A 20,513-nucleotide genomic window follows, 5' to 3' on the forward strand; every position below is an offset into this window, starting at 1 on the left:
GCAGCACTGTTTGGGAAGCTTTAATTGCTTTTTAAGTAACGAGTTGTTGCCAAGCAACATTATTATTTTTACCTGTCTCTCTTCTACCGTGCTACGTGTGTGTGTGTTTAATCAGTCTAACAATATGTATTGAGTGTTATTGAAAACAATGTTGTTCTCCCTGATAATACTTTGCTCTGCATCAAGACTTTAAAAATAGAAGAGCTCTATAATTCTATCGTTGCTCTCGCAAATCCTGTTCTCACAAACGCTAATAAGTCCTGGAGTCATGTTAGCACAATGCTCAATAAAGACAACAATCAGAATTAAATAAATGTCCTCAGTGGGAGGAAATCCTGTCATTATCACATAATCATCGTGTGTGGGTGAAGTAACTTGACTGGCAGTAACAAGGCTCCTGAACTCCGAAGACTTATTTAGAGAGAAAAATGCAAAGCCAAAATGGGCGCAATTAAAACCCTAATGATGAACGGCACCGCAATTTCCATATGTCTATTATGCCCAATCCAATTACCGCAGGTTTAATGAGAATTCAGGATATGGAACGAATGAAACGCCTGAAATATTCCCTCCGACACAAAAAGAAAAGAGGCGAGAGAAAGAAGTACGCAGAGCGGTATTGTGTGCGAGGGGCCAGCTGTGAGTGCACGGGAGTGTACAGAGGAGGCCTGCATTAAAAATGGTGCAGTGGAATAATAACAAGAGTGCTCTCTTTGCTGTGGATTTTGCCTCAGGCAGTGCCTTGGGCCACCAATTCTCCTGTGGTTCTGAACAGATGAGCGACCAGACCATGTGTCCTTTACTGCGCCGTCTAAATATTCGAAACTGACTTTTTTGCACCTCACCTTATTTACTGCGCTAAATATTTAAAATACAGTGCAGCGACCTTTAAGCAGGATCCGCTCTGACACCTCACCAACTTGTTGATGATCAACTTGTGCTTTCAAATTATCTATTACTTAATAAAGTTATATTAAAAAAAATAAAATAAAATCTTTATTGGATATTTGATGCAGGTCTTTCATATTTAAGCAGCTGGTGCATTTTAGGCAATGCTACAGAGGGCAAAATATTCTATTCATTTATTCTATGCTGTTATGTGTGCTGCAGATACACTGACACTTTTATAGTGACAGTCAGTGAAGGATTACAACGTAGCAGGATGAACAAAATAATAAGTAAATGTAATGCTCTTTTAGTTTTAGGTCAGCGGTCCCCAACCAATGGGCCGAGTCGTTTGGTACCGGGCCGCCAGAGTTGAGAGTCGGGTGTGAAATTCATGGTTTTCAGGGTTTTTAATCGTTGTTATTTTATCGTTTTTATCATTAACTCTGTTTCCCTGGGTCTTTTCCCATGTGTTATGAATAAATCTTCTTTTTTTGGTACCGGTACTGGTTTTATTTTGTTGTATTTATCCGCGACACCTTACGCTGACAGATTAACTTTGCAATTCGAGGAAAAAGCATGTGGGAGAAGTTTTCACAAATCATTAACAGGGAACTAAGAAACGCTCTGGTACTGCTGGGAAGGCTTTACTTGACCTGTTTCAGGTTCCTTTAAACTGTTAGTAATGTGCTACATGTCTTTAAACCTACACAAAGAAAAAGGTCTTTTTTTGACTGAAAATGAATGAATGGTAACTTTAAGAGTTGAAAACTGAAGATTTTGAATGAGAATCAGTTTTCTTCCATCAGGAAGCATCACTGGAAACGCTGCACGCCTCCGTAGCTCGGCGAAGATGTTCTAGGTCCCTGCATGTTAACTAAGCGCTCGCGCTGAATGGATGAGGGGAGAGGCTAATTTAGCTGACACCATCAATCCGTGATAATGGTGGGCAGGTTGTTAATCAAGCTGGAGGTGTGGACCCCGCAGTGTGTAGGGTGGAAAGCTCCCAAGCGAGTTACACTGACGAACCCACTTCTCCCTTGGTCGACAACGCCGGACATCTTTAACGCACCACAACCCAACCATAGTGAGCGAGGCCTTTTTTTCTCCTCCCTCTCTGAGACACTGACTGCTAATTTACCAAGTTACTGTTGAGTAGGCAGAATGTGCTCTGACACAGAGGCATAAGTCATAGATCCTCTTCTCTTTTACACACTTTTATTTCCATGAAGACGACCAAAAGAATATAGTAATTGCGTGGCCAAATCTATTAAAGTGTTGCTCTAATGATTAGTCACTCTGCTGCTCGCAGAATATGAATCTATGGCTTTTTCGTTAGTCAGTTGTAAAGTTCATTTTAAAAATGTTTAAATGCAATACTAGCAATTTGATTATGGAGAGGGGGGTTTAAAAGGTTTAAAAGAATTTAAAGAGGCAACCCAGTAACTGAATAATTGAAAACAGAGCAGGCTGTCATTTAACTTTTCCACAGTAAAAGCCAATGAGTGACACTGAGGAGAGAGCTGCAGCTGCTGGTGGGTCTGTAGTTATGTTTGAATAAATGGGAGCTGAAAGGGCAGACTGTCACAGGGCTGAGGGATCGCTCAAAAACAGACACCGCTTCCCAGGGACACCGGCTGAACGGCCGAAGGCTCCTTCCCGCCGCAGACCTCTGGCTCCGCATTGGAAAAAGTTTGTCCCCAGGCTCGCTATAATTCATCAGAAGGTAGACCTTCTGTGACGCTAAGCTTTGGTGATGCGATGCAGCTGGAGCGGCTGACAATGGTGACGCTAATGGCTTTCAAACTTCCCTTAAAGATGTGAAAATTGAGGAGGGTGAATAATTTACAGCAGAGCATATGTGGGGCCTGTCACCCAGCATCCAGGAATCATCAGTCTGTATGTGTTTGTGTGGCAGAAGTTCTGAAGCTCAGTTGATGGGAGGGATCGCCTCACGAAGCCTGGACAGCAGATGAGAGAATGTGGTCCAGACGAGACAACCGCTATTACTCTAAAAATTGGCTCCCCGTACAAAATTGGAATATTGACCGGCTTCTTATAACCAATAATCCAATTTGGTGATAATACCAACTGAGAGCACTTCTGATTGGTACTTTCAGCTCCACGTACATTCCCTCTCGTGGATGGATCTTATTAAGAGACAGGAAACAGGGTTCGCCGCTATTCTAGTCTAGAAAACGTGGCAAAAAGATCCCCAAAGTCATGTAGGAAAGGGATCTGTTTACCCATCGTTGAAGATCAAAGGTTGGACAGATTTACTGAGACAGTCAAAAAGGCTTTTAGAGAAATCTGCATTAGATTAAGGGAATATAAAATATTCTACCAATTTTACAGTTAATCAGAAACACCAAGAAAAAAAGTTAAAAGAAAGACCAAACTCCTGGACAAACCTGACTAATGGAGACGTAAAGCAGAGATGGGTGACATATGTGCACTCGCACCAGGTGACCTGCACCTACAACAGGTTTGAGTGAATTTGAACAGAGAGCATTGGCGCTGTTAAGTATAAAGTGCCCTGGGCTGCTCGATGAGGTTGGCCCAGGCACGGTCGGTCGGGTCCAGATCCAGATTCAGATCATGTTACAACCAATCAACAGACACGAAGCAGGCCTGTGCTGCAACATGAAGGGATATTCAGACAATAGGACATTTCAATCAAAACATCTTGATACCCCCCGGGGAGCACACGGGGTGACGGTGTTCTTTGCAGCAGCACGTCTTATTTATCCACCAGCATATCAGCGTCACTGCACCTGCTGTGTAAAGCAGCTGTCACCTCCCTCTTCAGGTATTTTTTTTTGTTTCCACCATTACTGTGAGAACACTTCGTGAGGAGCACCAGTGGGGTGTGCGGGGTCTCCTAATGGGGATGCGCATGGAGGGCTGGAGGAGGGAGCATAGAGTGTCAGCAGATGCCAGAGTTTCAAGCCTGATGCCACAGCTGTCAGCACAGATGACGCCTCTGCCGTGAGTGCTCCCGCACAGCTCGATGACCGGGAACGCTCTGATTCCTGGACGCCAAAGCTAGATGTGGTGCCGTGTGCCCCGGGACCCCAGCGGGACAAGAAACCGCAGCTGAGGACCTCAACTCAGTCGACTGCTGTATCTGAAATATGTTCCCCAGCAACTTATATCTGTGAGGCAAAAACAAAAATTCAAGCAGTACTCGCGAGGACAAGGCCCCATGTGTAACAAAACATGGCTGGAAAGGGGGGAAAGGATTGTGCGATGAAATGACAATTCTTCTCCGGCTGAGTAGAGCCGTGTTAAAGGAGCATCCTTTGCGGCGGCAGTGGTGATGGAGCAGAAGCAGACAGATGGAAGGAGACGGAAGTTTCTGGGCTCTGGAGTTCCACGCAGGTGGTCCGGGGTGCAGGGATTGTCACTGCATGGTGAATTATTTAAATGGAGAGCACGGAAAAGGGAACGGCTGCATCTGTCGCACATCCTTTTAAAGCCCCTCCAGCAGATGTGTTTACTCACCACCCGTACCAGCTAACTACTTAATGGGTCATCATCGGCAGCCAAGAGTTAATTAAGCAGGCCTTTTGCAAATGGCGGGTACGTAACATCAGTGTCAGCTCAGGTCCTATCAGGTGCTGGAGACCTGTGATGTAGGGCGTCCGCTTCATCTTTTTACAGGCTGAACCAAAACATTGTGTTTGGCTGCCCTGAGCTCGACTCAGGAGAAAGAACCTGGACAAAGTCCAGCAGACGCTTTGAAATGCTGAGAAATCCTCAAGGCTTCTCAAAACTCTATAAAAATATAAAATATATGCATGACTTCACAACTTTATCTGTGCAGTAAAAAATTACAGACGTGTCAAATGACCTTTCTAAAATTCTTAAGAAACCTTTTCAACTTCAGGCTCCTTCCTCTGTTCAGTTATTGCAGTGCTAAAATATTCAGACAATAAATAACCAGCTCTAATTATGATCTAATATCATTTTATTTTATGCAAAATGGCCAAAATGATCTGTCAAATTTCCAAAATATAAGAATTTATGTTTTCTTTTATATTAAAATCACTGAATTCTTCCCGGTTGAAGAGATTTAAAGGTACCTAACCATATAACCTGGGATCTGGGATTTTTGTGGCATTCAACTGAGAAAACAAGGATGAATCTATTAAATCCATCAAATAATGACTTGATCGATTTATCCACAATCAAAACAACTGATAGTTATATAGTGATGTAAATGATCTTTTTTCTCCCTTATAAAAACATGAAAAGATCTTTTTAGACTTTATAGATTGAAAATAAAACAGAAAAATAACCAATTCCATGTACAAGCAGTAAAACAAACACTGAGGGTTGTCTTATAGATTTTTACTCGCTGAAACCAGGAAAAATATTTTTAAAATTCCATCTTGTAGGGTCTACCTTACAATATAAAGCGCCTTGAGGCGAATGTTGTCGTGATTTGCCGCTATTTAAATAAAATTGAACTGAATCTCGATAGGTTTCCTTGCAAAACTCATGCTTTTAGTGTAATTAAGTGCATAGTTTCCCTTAAACTGAAATCTGGTATCTATACTTGAGTCAAAGTATAGATACCGGGGGGGGGGCAGCAGGTCCTATCAGGCTTACTTTGCTCATAGTGGAAAGTAAGGAATCTCAGAAAAATTATGCATGGTTACTTGTAATAAAAATTGATTTTTTTCACCGCTGTTGTAGTTTATTTAATGTAAACTCCTCCTGTTTTGCAAAAACTGTACGTGATGGATGGAAATGGAGATCATTTTTGGATTCAGCACCCTAAAATTCATAAAATTGACCAAAAATATGTCATGCAACTGAAAATAATTTTTTTTCAGACCTGTGTTATTAATGCATTGATGTATGTTTTTGCATTTAAATGCTGTTTCTTAGAGTCTGTATGTGTATGCTTCCATCTCTTCTCTGTAGTTTAGGCCACTGTTTTTATAAAATATAAAAAAATGAAAATATCATGTTTTCATGAACACTTTAGATTTTTGACATGAGCGGATTAACTGAGGTGAGGTTCAAGTTGAATCGGTGTAGTTACGGCATCGCCGCCGTCATACTGTATTATACACAATCTCATTTAGAGCTGGAAGACCTTCAGGAGCCAGCGGCACTCATAATCATACATTTTTGATTGGATTGCAGTCAGCAAGGACATTAAAATCTGTTGTTCCATCTATAATGCCTTAGCGATCATCTGCTATGGTTTGGGATTATAAGAGATGCCGTTAAAATCAAACAACAGCAACGCGGGCTGGAATGAACGCGTATTTGCACTGTTTTCACTCGAGTGTTTGCGGCTTGTATGTATGGGGTGTTTGTCTCTTCTACACTGTTTACTGCGTCTTTACGCGTTTTAACATACAGCTAATTTACAGACTTAGGAGTTGATTGTTTGCACAAAAGACTTTTGAAAAACTGAGTGGAAAAAAATAGAAAATGTGCACGAGAGAAACCAAGACTTTAATCTTTCAGTAAAACTTTAGAGACGTGTGATTTAAATAAAAATAAGAAGAAAACAAACAAACACAGAGACCTGAGCTGCACAAAAGAAGCTTAAATTCTCCAGAAAAGGGAAGTTTGCTTTTTTTGGGGGAAGATTCTTGATGTGGGTAAAAGGGGAAGTAACTACTACAAAGGACGTGACCTTATATATGATTCACCGACTGAGTTAAGCTTCCCGAATTCAACATAAAGCTGAAAAACAAACACTGAGATCTGGCATTTATCCTACACAACATTCCTTTCTTTCCTTTGCCGTAACAATTTATAGGGCAGCATATTGAATCTATTTAGATTGTCCCTATTTGTAGACGCCAGCGCGATCCTGTCATTGAGACTTCACACGTCTCTTCTTGTCATCGTGCCAAGATGAAAACATAAATGTATCTATAGAAACACAAACGAGCTGCATATATCATGTCATATGTTTCTGAGAACATGCTTCCTGAAGACACTGCTGCATTTCCACGCACAGTGAATATTTACAGCCAAGAAAGTTCACTTTTGTTCATGCTCACCAAGTGTTATGGCAAAAAAAAGAATATACTGAAATATATATATTTACCTTGAATAATTTTAAATGTCTTAATTAAATTAAAGGTGTGCACGGAAGCATAACCTCTAGCTGACCTCGCCTTTGCATCATATCTGGAGGTCTGTTGCGTTGGAGCTCTGCATGATATACACATGAACCTCTGCCTCATCAGGTGTTGAGCAACCAAACTTAGCACACAAGTACATCTTAGGTCAGTGAGGGGTTTCATCTCTGATGATGTCATCATGTTACCTAGGCAACTACTTAAAATGTAAAAAGTAAGGAAGAGATGTAAGAAAAAACCCTTCAACCTTTCTGAAGTGAGTGAGCCAAAAGTTAAAACGCTGTTTCGATAAAGAAAGTGTGTAATAAAAACATCAAAGCCACAGCTGTGGACAACACTGCACACATGACTGACACATATGTCACCTGTCATGGTAGGTGATGAATCTGATTTTCAATTCACGATTACAATAAAATAATTACACTCAGTAAAATTGATCTTTCTTCTTCATGACTCGAACAAAAAGATTTAAATAGAACAGTTACAACACTATGATGCATTATACTATATCACATAAAGCTTTCTCTGATATTTTAGCATCACTGTTAGCAGAGATTCCACTGTTTGTGACGGCTTCTCCATATACGACAATAAAACAACGTCCTACTTACTGTCCGACTTCATAGAGCTTCGGGGCGGGACACAGCAGATAGTCATTACGCACCGTGCTCGGCTTCTCAGCTGGAAGAAATAAAAAAAAAGTTTTATTATTAACTTTGCAGATTGTTTAATGAGGTAAGTACGGATTACGCATTGTAACACAGTATCTGTTTATGTATCTGTGCTTGTTCTGTCTACACAGTCAAACATGAAGGAAACCCTCGATCACCACGGTGTAACACAAAGCCAGTTAAACTAAACTGTCCCGTTAGAAAGTGTAAACCATCACAAATCCATTTCACCTGCTCTGGTGTGATTTAAAACACAACAGGTCCACTGGAGGACCAAAAGCAAGACAACATTTTTGATGGTGGTGGACACAGACCATTGCTCTCTCCTCACCTTCCTTACCGATTGTTCTCTAGTTCTGGTCTACTGGTGACACAAGACGGTAACTGCGTCCAGTACAGGTTGGGTTTGCGGTCTCGCCCAGTATAGTCTCAACAGTGTGCAGCAGAGCAGTAGTTACGTAAGGAGAGCTGGAGAGGGGCAGCATCAATCCAACAGTAAGACAGGTATCTGCTGCTTTGTGAGAGGAGGAACAAAAGCAGCGCTGCCAGAGCCCCACAGGATGACCTCCGCTCATGGTGAACCTGCCAGTTCTGGGGTTCTCAGGCAACCAACAGCCTTCTGTGAGCCTCTGCGTTATCCTCCTAAGACCCGAACTCTTCCACAGCATGCATTTTTAATTTCTCTTTGATATTTGGGCTGATTGGGGCCCAATGAATGTAAAATCAAAGAATTACCAGATTTATTTTTACCTTATTTTTGTTTTTAAGAAAAATGAGAGCCACATATGAGGATATTCGTTTAAAATTTCGATAGAACAGTAGCAGTATAACGTCCTCGTAAGTGGATATCAGGCCCTTGTAGAGCAAAATTGAGTATTTTGGTCTAAATAACCCAAAATGTGATGTCCACATATGTGGACGCCAGGTCCTAGGAGGTTAAATAGACCTGTATCTTTCCCATTTGAATAAAAATCAGTGATATTGTCACATTTTAACTGACTTGTGTTAATGAACATTTCTTCTACGCTCAGGATGTTTTATCCTATGAGATTTTGGAACTGGGACTCGATTGGGCACAAAATAAAATAAATGATTGGATTATAATCTGAGAGCGTTCATCAGCACAGGTTGACAAAAACCTGAAGCGTCTCCGGTCACAGAGGTCACTCTGATGATTGAAACTTGTTCCTCCTTTTCTACAGAGGGATCCAACTGGTTTGAGTGAAGCATCTGCTTCACATATGTGCTGTGTTCCATAGCTGCCATGATGCTTGTCCATAATTATAAGGTGCCCCACTGTTAAAAAGGTCTGGACTGAACACATGCAAAAGCCAGTAAGGGAATAAATAGCCCCAAGTGGGCGAATGTGAGACAGCCTAAACTGAGAAAGGACTAACAGGAAGACATCTGCTAATGGCCGCTTCCTAAATCAGATGAATTTATTTTTTAAAGGGAAAAAATATGTTCCAAGTATTTTAGTCAAGTTGAAATGTTGAAAATCAAAAATAACTTGACAAGGATGGAAGTGTTGTCATTGGCAGTCACCGATCCCACAGATCCCACGGCCAAATGAGAGCTTTAAAAGATTGGCTCTAGGTGCCAAATCCCGTTTGCTTCCTAAAAAAAGGATTTCTTATCAGAACAGACTGCAAGCACAAAATAAGGAGCGCGGTGACCTACTGTACATCCCCCCCTTCCTTCTGTTGAATTCAGATCATTGAGATGAGTGAGATAACAGACATGTCCGGGCCGGGTTTGTTTTGCCATTTCCGACCTCTCAGCGAGATGAAGATTTTCCAACACATACTGTATTCCATGTCTGTGTCGCTCACGTTACGTCCTTAAAAGACAATAAATCCTCATAGGTTTTCCACTATAAATGAACACACATAAGATCCATTCATAGCAGTGGAGAAAGAGGGTGGAGTGTCTGTTACTGCGGGTGTGGCTCTGGGGAAACCTTTAATCAGAGTGCAGACAGCTATTTCAGGATGCAGCGTACAAAAACGTTAACCACAATTTGCTGAGATCAGTGCAGATGGAACACTTACTGTTTGCTTTTAGGGCATTGCTGAGATTTTGGGTTAGTCTGCAATTATTATTGCAAGTTTTGGGTTATTTTCCAAATTTTGGGAGGAAAAATGTCCACAGTGCATATTCTAAGGTTTGGTGGTTGCTTTGTTCTTTCCCATGTGCGCCTTTTGTCCCATCTGCCTCTGCTCTCTTCTCTTTCCCCTCTAACAACAGATGGAAGCCCGTCTCTAAACCCAGTTCTGCTGGAGGTTTCTTCCTGTTAAAAGGGAGTTTCTCCTTCCCACTGTCGCCAAGTGCTTGTCCATAAGGGTTCATATTATTGTTGGAGTTTTTCCCCATCACGTACTGGTTTTTACTCTGCAATATAAAGTCCTGTTATTGTTACTGTTATCTGATTACTTTTTCAAGTAATGAGTAATAAGGGATTACTATTGCAAAAAAAGTAATTAGATTACTGTTACTTTCCTGTAAGCACGCTACGTTACTGCGTTACTAAACTGTGATTTTGTTTGTAGCGACATTCGTGGTAACGGATGTGTGTAGCTCAACAATGGATAATATGTAGTGTGGGAGAGAGAACGAACATGCCGCATTTAAAGCGTGGAAGTAATCACATTACTTTGAGTTTTGATTCCGTAAAAAGTGACAAAGACATTAGCGTCCGCTGTACACTCTGTGTGGGAAGAAAACTTCTTTTTACAGCGAAAAAACCCCTAAACTAAACATCGAGCACGCTGCCACGGGAATGTGAACTTCACAGAAAAACCCCTGGATCCCCCCACTGACATGACCGCTATGGCGCCGGGCAAACCTCCACTCACCCCACTCCTGATAAACAGGTGACAATAGATTTCAGAGCGACAGGACTTTGATTTTATTTATTTTCTGCTGTTTTACTTGCAACTATTTGAAAGAGTTTAAACACAAAAAAATATTTTACTTTATATGCTGGAATATGCAGAAAATAGGGTTAAATGTTAAAGAATGTCTTCAGGTCAAAGACTGTTGCATATAATTTAATTTTTGCTTAATGCAATGTGCATAAAATTAAAAGATTTAAACTAAAAAAAACAATTTTTAAAAAGAGGCTTTTTCATGTGATTACAGTTTTATGATGTGAAAAAATAGAACTGGGCTGAAAAGTCTATTGCTTTATGACACACTCAGGTTGTGTATCATGTTTTCAAAAAGTAACTAAGTAACTAATTACTTTGAAAACAAGTAATCAGTGAAGTAATGGGATTACTTTTTTAGAGAAGTAATCAGTAATTAGTTACTAATTACTTTTTTCAAGCAATTTGACCAACACTGTTTGTCAGCATATAAATAAAGATGACATTTCAGGAGACGTGACGTGAAAACATGGTCCTGCCGTGTGAGCAATGGGAAGATTCAACTCAATTTAATTTGGAACCCTTTAGTCAGAAGATTGGGAAACATATTTACTGGAAGGAGCAAAGAAATACGGGTCATGCAAAGAAAATATTTCTGTACAAAAAAGACTGGATGGACAGATTGTGGTAGACAGCCACATGATATTGTCTTCATAATAAATTCCTTTGCGGGCATGCCGACTTCCTCTTTATGATTTTCGACTTCCCTGGTAGTTTTTTTAAAGCCATGAGCGAAATTTAAACTTACGACACTGTAAAAATACAAATCTGAGCAAATATTTGCAAAAGTTTTAGATGTGAATGTGTTGACAGCTTAGCTGCAACGATTGCTCGGTTGTGCAGGATGTAATGAGCTCGTCAGGACATTCTGGTCACTGGTAATCATGATTATATTGGACAATGTGGCTTCAGCAGTTCATTAACGGGGAGTTACTGTCCTATGATTGGTACCCGTGTTGTATATTTAAGAGTCATTTCAAATTATTAATCAATAACTGTGCAGAGTTGAATCCTGCATGCTCACCATCAGTTTACAGCACAGACCAGTCCACTTAAGTCCACCCGAAGGAACACAGAGAGTTATGACATTAAACGACTACATGGTGTATGTATATAAAGCTTTTACTCTGGGTTTTCTCCACTTACTGAAGGTTTGCTGGCCAACTATGAAGCTGCAGACGACGCCCTCATTGCTGCGTCCGAGGGCAAAGCCGTTCCCTCTGAGGACGATATCAAAGGACTCTGTGGAATGTAAACAAACAGCAGACAAGCTCGGAGGAGGAATTTTAAAAGTCTTCGCCTTTCTTCTGATGGCCTCTCATATGACTTTGCACTACCAACATTAAAGTTTTACTTGTCTGTGAGCAGGCTCGACACAATTGGAAGGATGTCATTGTTTCATTCAGCACATGTAAAAACAAAAAGATTCCTGTGGAGGATAAATCGACTTGAGTTCCAAAAACTTGATCGGGATTTACTTACGATTCACACAGACACTGGAGGGCTCCACGCTCAGGATCTCTGTGCACGATCTCTTTAATATCTTGAGGATAAGAGGGGAAGGGGACATGAAATGCAAACATTACTGCTTGAGGGCTGAGAATAAATACATCAAGTCCTGGCCGTTATCGACTCTGTCAAGTTTAGAAAACAGATTAGAGTGCAACACCTGAGAAATGTCTTGCTCCTCTGGACCTGCAGGCTAAAGGAGAGCGCTGAATATCAGCGGTGAGGAGAACAGGAGGTAGAACAGCAGCTGTGTCAGCTTTTATGGGAAAATTATGCAAGACTATTACTGTTCCTCACTTCGATTAAAAACCTCGGGGATCCTGCATTACCATATAAAGAGCCTGTGTGAGCCCACTGTCATGGAGCCGCACTATCGGCTATGATTCAATAAATCAACAAAGGACAAACTATGCAAATCCCAGTACACAGTCAGTAAAAAGAAGCATATTAACTGCAATATAGGACACTTGAACCTTTCATTTGATGTTGGGTTAAACTTCAATCTGAGAAGAGGAAGACGGAAGTGTTTACAGCAGCCTTATTAAATATGACGGTTTGATATGGAATTGTTAAAAGGGGAGAGGGTTGTAGATGACAGCTGGGAGGGAAAAGGATCTGCTGCTGTTCCTCTGTGCCACTATTTTCCCGGTCTAATTACTTCGTTGGCAGTGCGATAGAGAAAGAAAAAAAAGGGGGAAATAAAAAAAAAAACAACTGACTGTTTGCCTCCCTAAGCTTAAAATAATGGGAGGACCTCAGGAATTACACTGTTTTTCCATCTAGTGAAATTTTCCACTTGAAGAAATTCCATCTCACACATACAGAAAAAATTCACTCTTAAAGAAAATTTGGTAAATTGTTTGGGTTACAGGATCCACAAACTACATCCTCGGTGTTTTGAAGATATTAAAATATAAGCTTTGAATGCTGAGATTAGAGGCCTCCATTTGCTTCAACTCAAACAGCAGCTATTCATTTCTCTGGGATCTAGTGACAAACATTATTTACGGGCTGCAGAGGGAAAAGGAGGCAGACGTCCAAATACCCAAAGTCATCCAAATATCTCAGCCAGTGTTGTAACTGGCGGGGGTTTCTGCAAGGATGAGGCTAGTCTAATCACTTTCTGGAAATAATTAAGTGGAAAGGTTCATATGGCAATGAACTCTTTGTCATATGCATTATTTTGCAGTAAAGTGCCACAAGATAACAACTAATGGTGCAGAGTTTAACAGTCCAGTAGCAAAGGAAGTTACTGATAGCAGTTGAATTTGGGGCTTTCCCAAAAGGCCTGCAGCTCAGACAACAAAGGGCCAGTGCAGAAGAAATAAACGAGGGTGCAGAAACCCAACTTTGCTGAGCTTTTTCCTGCGAGTTTTGTCATGCTGGTCACAGAGGCGGGGTGGATCCTGCAGCAAAAGGCTGCACAGATGATCTCAAATCCTCAAAATCCAACAGTGAAGCAAGAAGGCCAACTAGTCAGGAATCCAGTATTAGTAATCAGAGAGGAATGCTCCTCGTTTCATTTGGATGCTGGAAGCGTCACTGCACTCAGCTCCTCTTCTGAGGGGACGAGCTTTTTTGTTGTTGTCCTGGACTTTCTCGGACAGGCTTTCAGACGCTTTGGATAACGGTTGGAGTGTCTCGAGACCACAAAAAACACGCACATGTGCCTTTAGTGGCAAGAGTGCCCTGTGAACAAAGCTCTCTTTCTGATAGAATAAACAGACTGAAGCATTTTCTTCAAAATATCAGTAATCATGTTCACCATTCACCCCAAAGTCTTTTATCTTCTGATCTTAACTGTTACAAACTGGGTGTCTGTACTTCTGACAGTTGACAGTATTCTTGGACTTACACATGAGAACATTTTCATCTTTGTGGTTACTCACACACACACAATAGTTCAACAACAATTACAGCTGCTTTCAATGAATCGTGGCTGCACATGCACGAGCGAGACTCTGCTAACAGCAGCTGCAGTGCTTAAATTAAAAGCTTTACATGTTTCTGTGTCTAAATAAACTATAAAATTAACACATTTATAAAGAACTGGCATGAAGTATCTCCGTATTACCTGTTTATTTTTGCATTCACAAGACAAAGGTAGAAAGCAGCACTTTCCTGTACATCACAGTCGTTTTAAAAGTAGAGCCATCAATCATAGCTCGTGGTTCTTTGCATCACACAGAAACAAGTCGCACCCTTTGGCTTTGTGTGCTTCCAGCTGCATGTCTGACAGCAACATTTAGCTCTGCTCTTTTTCAGCTCATGTAAGTCCAGCTCGGGTCAGAGTGCTCTGCAGGACTCTGGGCTCAGACTCATGTGAAAATGTTGCCATACAAACCCCCACCTTGGCTGACAGCATTCAGGCTAAAAGCTGCAGCACATGGAAAGTATAACTAACTGGCTGGCAGAGGATGAGGCGGCTGTTTGTGAACGTTATTTAAACACTGTTTAAGGGACTCTCGCTCTCTGAGGGCGACTCGCTGATTTCTGTGTCGCACTGGTGGCTTACACCAGCTTTTATTTTGAAAAATCATCTAAAAAATGAGAATTAGCTCTACTGAAGCCCTGCTGCTGCACTCGCGCCTTGTGACACAATAAAAAACACAGCGTGAAGCGGATGCTATATGGACAGTGACTACTTGTTCCCATCACAGCGTGTAATTTGCGACAGAGTGACTAAGACATTTCCGTCTTTGTGTGCAAAAAGAGGACACAACGACCAGTTATTTCCACAGACATTTTCCAAACAGCTTAGCAGGAAGTCCACTGAGGTTTTGCTCTAATTTGTGAGAAATGCCAACGAAGCCAAAGGAAACAACTTTACTCAATTGCTGAATTGACAAACAGCGTGCACTATGTTAGCAGCTGAGCTGTGCCTGCATACGGAGAAGAGAGGTTCAGCTGAAACCCACAGCTTGTTAGTCTACAGCACGAACGACAAAGCTACCTCACGAAGACACAAAAAAAGAGACGTCAGGCAAACTTACAGAGTTGATAATGCCTTTGAGAGCGTGGAAGCCATCTTTGACAGGAAACACATGGTCTTTGGTGTCCGCAATTTCAGCAAGCTGTTGGTATCACGAAAGAATGGAGTAAACAGGGAGCAGTGCTGATTTAACACGGCTTTCTTCTTTTTCTCTTTATGACTGAGCTCTGTCTTTCCCTTCATATTATGGGCAGGAGGAGACAAACAGATGGCATGACTGTGGCAAACACTTTGCTCAACTATAAAAAAAAAAATTGCAGCACAAATTGGGAGCAACATTGCCATTGTTTTTGACTTAAGTTCTCATCAAAGGATCGGTTACCAATGGTTACAAGGGACAGGCCACCATGTTGGAAGAGTGACAGTAAAAATGCAGACAGCACTGAGCATCGGTGACATTAGAGGGAAGAAATTCTTGACGTCACTTTACGATATGAGCACAAACTCATCATTTGCTACGGAGACAAATAATAAATACAATAAAAATAGTGTGAACGGTGTGAGGAGCCAATAACCGATTTCACAGCCAACAGAAATGGTGCTTTTACTCCACAGTTTCTAATGACAACAAAAGCTCACAGTAAGCCTTAATAGTTACACTCCTGTGGTCTCTGTACTGCTTAATATAATATCCGGCGACACGCTAAATCAACCTTTAAGAATTTGCTATTCTGGCTTAATAGTATAAACACACTTTAACTATTCCTGTATGATCACACATTCATTTACTGTGTATTAGTTTAGTTTCTGGTCATATCGCTAGTATCAAGTATTTGTAATGTAATTAACCTCAATTTAATGTTATTTTAAAGTTCAGAGTGGTTTAAATTTCCACGCATTCTTTAATGTTGTGAAAAACAAACACACGATGAGCCAAAAATATTAGCGTGCACCCTCTTTATGCACCCTCTCATTCCATTTCAAAAGGAAGCTTGTCCAAAAATAAAAAGTATGAAAAGTAATAACTGATCATGCGATCTAAAAAAAGAGTAAATATTTAAATATCATGTCCTAGAAAGTCATGTACAGTATTCCAACTTATTTTGGGAAAATAATGACCGACCACTGGGAATGAAACTAATATTACCCTGTAAGACCCAAAGCAACAAAAAACAGGCAGAAAATTCAGATTTTTTGGAAATGAGATTATAACAAAATCCAATTTTTTTTTGCTATATCGTGCTCTGTATGATATATTTTTATTATATGTTTTTTGTATTACATTTGATATTTTGGGCGTTTTTGGCAACTTTTTGTTGTCAATGTTAATTTTAAAAAAACAAACAAAACAAAAAAAGAGTTTTGTCCATAACATTTTAAGATAATGGAAAGTATTGATCATTTTGATGAGATACAGGTCTCAGAAACTCATCTATCAAATATGCTACAAATGGCATTGTAGGGTTAAGATCAACACCTGAAAAGCGAGAGTGATTTAAGGTGAGAGAACTGGTCACACGTACGGGTGCAAGAAAAAAGCTTTGGATTAGACGGATTTCTGCACAGATTATTCATGAATTGTTTGGGTTTTTTTTTTTTTTTTTAATCTAATTCACAATAACATGCTGCAGGCTGGAAAAAAAGGTGAACCTTTATGCTTACAAGTTCTCCACAAGCTGCTTGGACTGAGGTGTTCCTAATAATCACAGGCATACAAAGTCTGGTTACTTTTCTTGAGAATAGCTGGGTGGCATAAACTAAGCTTTGATTACAGCAGCTTTCACAAAAGCACCACAGAGACGCGAGAAGCTGGAAAAGTCTACAGAGGAATTTCTAATGAAGCGAGTGTTTATTAATACAAACATAAAGTGTCTACAAATGGAAGAAATCCAGCGACACTGCAGCTGTTAGCAGTGGCGATCCTGAACAAACCAAACACTATAAGCTCAGTCATGAACCGAGGGGTTGTGTCTGCAGTAACTGACACAGACCAAAGGAAGCTTTGCAAATAAATACTGCAGCATCTCAAGTTTCAACAAATGAGACTAAAGCTGGGCTTTCCTGTACAGTGGAGGACTAAAGGAAGTGCGCTCTGCATGACAGAGGCAGCATCATGGTTTGGTTTTGCTTTGCTGCGTCCTCCTGCTCCTTGAAATCGATGTGTAAACACTGAATTTGCAATTTGATCGAGCTGACAGGGATGAAGACATCCCAGAAATATGGCTCCAGGTCCAAAGCTCCTCCACATCATCAAGTAGTTATATGAAGCATTCAGAAAGGCAGAGAAAGCACAACTATTTACATGTTAGAAGTATTTTCAGCTGGTGTTTGTCTATAATAACAGAAGAAGAATCAACAACATTTTAAGAGTAATCGATGCAGAAATGCTGGAAATTCCAAAGACTTCATATGTTCCCTCAACTGTACATCCGGTGTTCCCGGCATGAACTCAAGCTTTAGGTCACGAAGACTCTGTTCTCTGCTTTAATGTAAATTATTATTATTTTTTCCGACCACCTTCAAGCCTTTAAAAGGTGAAAGTTTGACAGCGAGAACATGTTTGGGTGTCCTACTACTTCACTTGGTTTTTCCGCACAGGTAAAAGCACTGATGATGTTTACCTTTTCCTGACACTCTTCCAACACGCCAATGTGTCTTACACCAGAACCGGAATCACTGAGCACACATTCAGCGACAGACTCGTCTTATGTTTAGATTAAGACTAAAGCCCTCTTACCTGCTGCTCATCAAAGTCTTTGATACCCACACAGTAAACACGAGCGCCATATTTCCTCGCTTCGTCAGCCTGCAGTTCAAATAAATGCGTGGATGATGTGCAACAGGTTGAAATTTAAAAAAAGAAAAAACATCATGAAACAGAGTGCAAATAAACAGATGAACTGATACTTGTGCAAATGAATAAGTTAAAAAAAAGGTTTTTATTTTCTGAATGAGGAAAAATGCAGAGTTTAATTTTAAACTACGCTGAGGTAAGAAAGCAAGGGAAGGGGGGAGATAAGCTACATTTAGAGCTGTGGTCAGAATGAAAATCACCTGCTTTACAGTCAGTTCGTGAACATAAACTGCAAGCTTCCCGTCTGTCAGAGCCAGGATGATGCTGGAGGACTTGAGCGACTGTTGCTTTATCTGCTCGTTGGCCTGCAAGACCAGATTGGTGACGAACATTTTATCAGATTTGTGTTTTACGATTACTTTACAAAGTAAAAGGAGAGAAAACTAACCTGTTCGATTCCCTTGTGCATATACGTTTCACCTGCTGGAGTCACATCTTTCAGAAGCCGCAGACCTTCTTCAATCTCGTGTCTAAAAATGTTGACGATATAAAGAAACGCTTAGCGGCTCACGCCACGTGTTGACACCGAATCACATTTCAGCGTGTTCTCTGGCAGCACTGATGTGTAAAATGTCTTTACAGCAGCTACATGATGACACTCACTATTCTGACCAACATCGGCTTTGTTGACTGCAATATCATCATTACAGTTACGCTACTGTTCTTGTTCTTCGCATCAGTTTTGCTGTTTGGTTTAATGTTCAAAGATAACAAAGACATTTCCAACATCTTTAAAAACCACTTATTTTATTCTTCATAATAACAACTCTCAGCATCAGCCATGTTCCAAAATGTTTCCAGTGCAGATGCCAGTGTCTTTTCACGTCATCTGTGCATCCCCTGTTTTCTTAATCTGATATTAATAAGTATTAAAAAGTTTCACTTTCCAGAAATAAGACACATCACACTTTTGTCTAAAGTGTTATTTATGTCATTTTTTAAAAATAGTGCTAAATTTAGATATGGTTTTGATGACAGTGCAGATAAAAATACGACAGTAAACCACTTGCCAAATTATTTATACCCTAAAGTGGTAAAAACCAAAAAATAAAAGACACTTAAAAATGCTTTTATTATTATTTGTCAAAGTATTTAATATTAATTTAAAGAATTGGAATTCAGATCAAGTAAATAAACATTTTCCTTTTCTTGGGTGAGAATGTTAAATCAGTAGTTATCATGCAGATCATTGATCCTCACATTTAAGCTTTTTAGGATGATGAAAATGTGAAAATACTCAATTCCAACATTAATATATAAAACCCTTCTGCAATTTTAATTAAAAAAGAAGCAGTTATGCATGAAGTTACAGTTACCACTTCATGCATAATGCACCTTATATATGTATTTACATGTGCATATACATATATATACATATATATTAGGGGTGCAACGATACACAAAATTCACGGTTCGGTTCGATACTTTGGTGTCACGGTTCGATATTTTTTCGATACAAAAAAATGTTCATGCCTTTTTAAATTTGTCATTTATTAAAATTATAAATATAGATTTTAACTCAAACGTACAGTTTTTAAATTTAATGTTGCTGAAACAACAAAGTAATAAAATAATAAATCTGATCGAGAAATCCCTCATCTTTGGAAAAGAGAGTTTATTACAGAGAAATGTCTCTTTCCAAAATAAAAGCTATACTATATGCTTCTTCTGGGCTATATTCTCAGCAGCATATTAAACATATCAGGTCCCCATAAGGAGAATCATGTGCTAACGGCTGTCTAAATGACTCGGGTAAAGTTTGTAGCATGCATGCTTGTTGTTTTTGTCTGCTTCCACTTGTCTTTGCACTAGGATGATGTCGGAGTAAATGTGCAGTCATATTCGTTGTGTTCCCACTAGTGCTGTCAGCGTTAATTTGAAATGACGTTAACGCCACAACACAGCAAATCTCCGTTAACGAGCTACCGCGGATCGCCCCGTGTATGGGGCTGGACGGCGTCAACACGTTAACGAGCTAACTGAGCTAACTGCGCTAACGCACTAGTTCCCACCCATGTAATTGAGCATTGCGTGGCACATCCGACATACTGTTTTACTTTAGTCCATGACGCGCTTACCTTCAGGGTCATACCTCACATGAAGACCAAAATAGTTCCAAAGGCCAGATCTGAATGAGGGTGGGGGAGGTTCAATTTGCCATGTTGCAATGAGCTTAGCTTCTGTCTTGCTAGCTTGTGCTGCTCTCAGTGGATCTGCGCTCGACAGTGCAGCCTAGGCAGAGTAGTCGAACGCAGATTCACTGAGCTCTCAACACAGACAGCATCATCATCAGAAGAAAAGTTGATAAAATAAATTAAACATTTTGTATTGTTCGCTACATATGCGTACCGAACCGAAAGCACTGTATCGAACGGTTCAATATCGATACGAGTATCGTTGCACCCCTAACATATATATATATATATATATGTGTGTGTGTGTGTGTGTGTGTATTTAGTGAGTACAGTGTATGTGTATTTGCATATACATGTCTGTGTGCCATTTAGGGTTCACTCTGGTACCTTTCTCCAGTCAGAGGCAGCAGGACTTTGGCTTGGGCAGAGAAAACGATGAATGAGACTCTCATTCTCGGACTGAAAAACAGAAGGACATGGATTCGTT

At 40.3% G+C, this 20,513-nt stretch overlaps 1 protein-coding gene across 5 annotated transcripts in view; it reads right to left on the reverse strand.

The window, feature by feature from the left end:
* antxr2a (ANTXR cell adhesion molecule 2a) overlaps positions 1–20,513 on the reverse strand; it is a 207,684-nt gene that overhangs the window by 177,874 nt on the left and 9,297 nt on the right. For all 5 annotated transcript variants that reach the window (XM_080287457.1, XM_080287458.1, XM_080287456.1 and 2 more), the window contains exons 3-10: positions 20,414–20,485; positions 18,280–18,361; positions 18,092–18,196; positions 17,775–17,843; positions 15,099–15,179; positions 12,079–12,139; positions 11,743–11,838; positions 7,610–7,679 (exon numbers count right to left, since the gene is read on the reverse strand). In XM_080287457.1, the coding sequence (XP_080143583.1) occupies positions 7,610–7,679; positions 11,743–11,838; positions 12,079–12,139; positions 15,099–15,179; positions 17,775–17,843; positions 18,092–18,196; positions 18,280–18,361; positions 20,414–20,485 (636 nt within the window). The remainder of the gene's footprint in view (positions 1–7,609; positions 7,680–11,742; positions 11,839–12,078; positions 12,140–15,098; positions 15,180–17,774; positions 17,844–18,091; positions 18,197–18,279; positions 18,362–20,413; positions 20,486–20,513) is intronic.

The sequence above is a fragment of the Astatotilapia calliptera genome, chromosome 12 (genome assembly GCF_964374335.1).
Source record: "Astatotilapia calliptera chromosome 12, fAstCal68.1, whole genome shotgun sequence".
Taxonomy (NCBI): Eukaryota; Metazoa; Chordata; class Actinopteri; order Cichliformes; family Cichlidae; genus Astatotilapia; species Astatotilapia calliptera.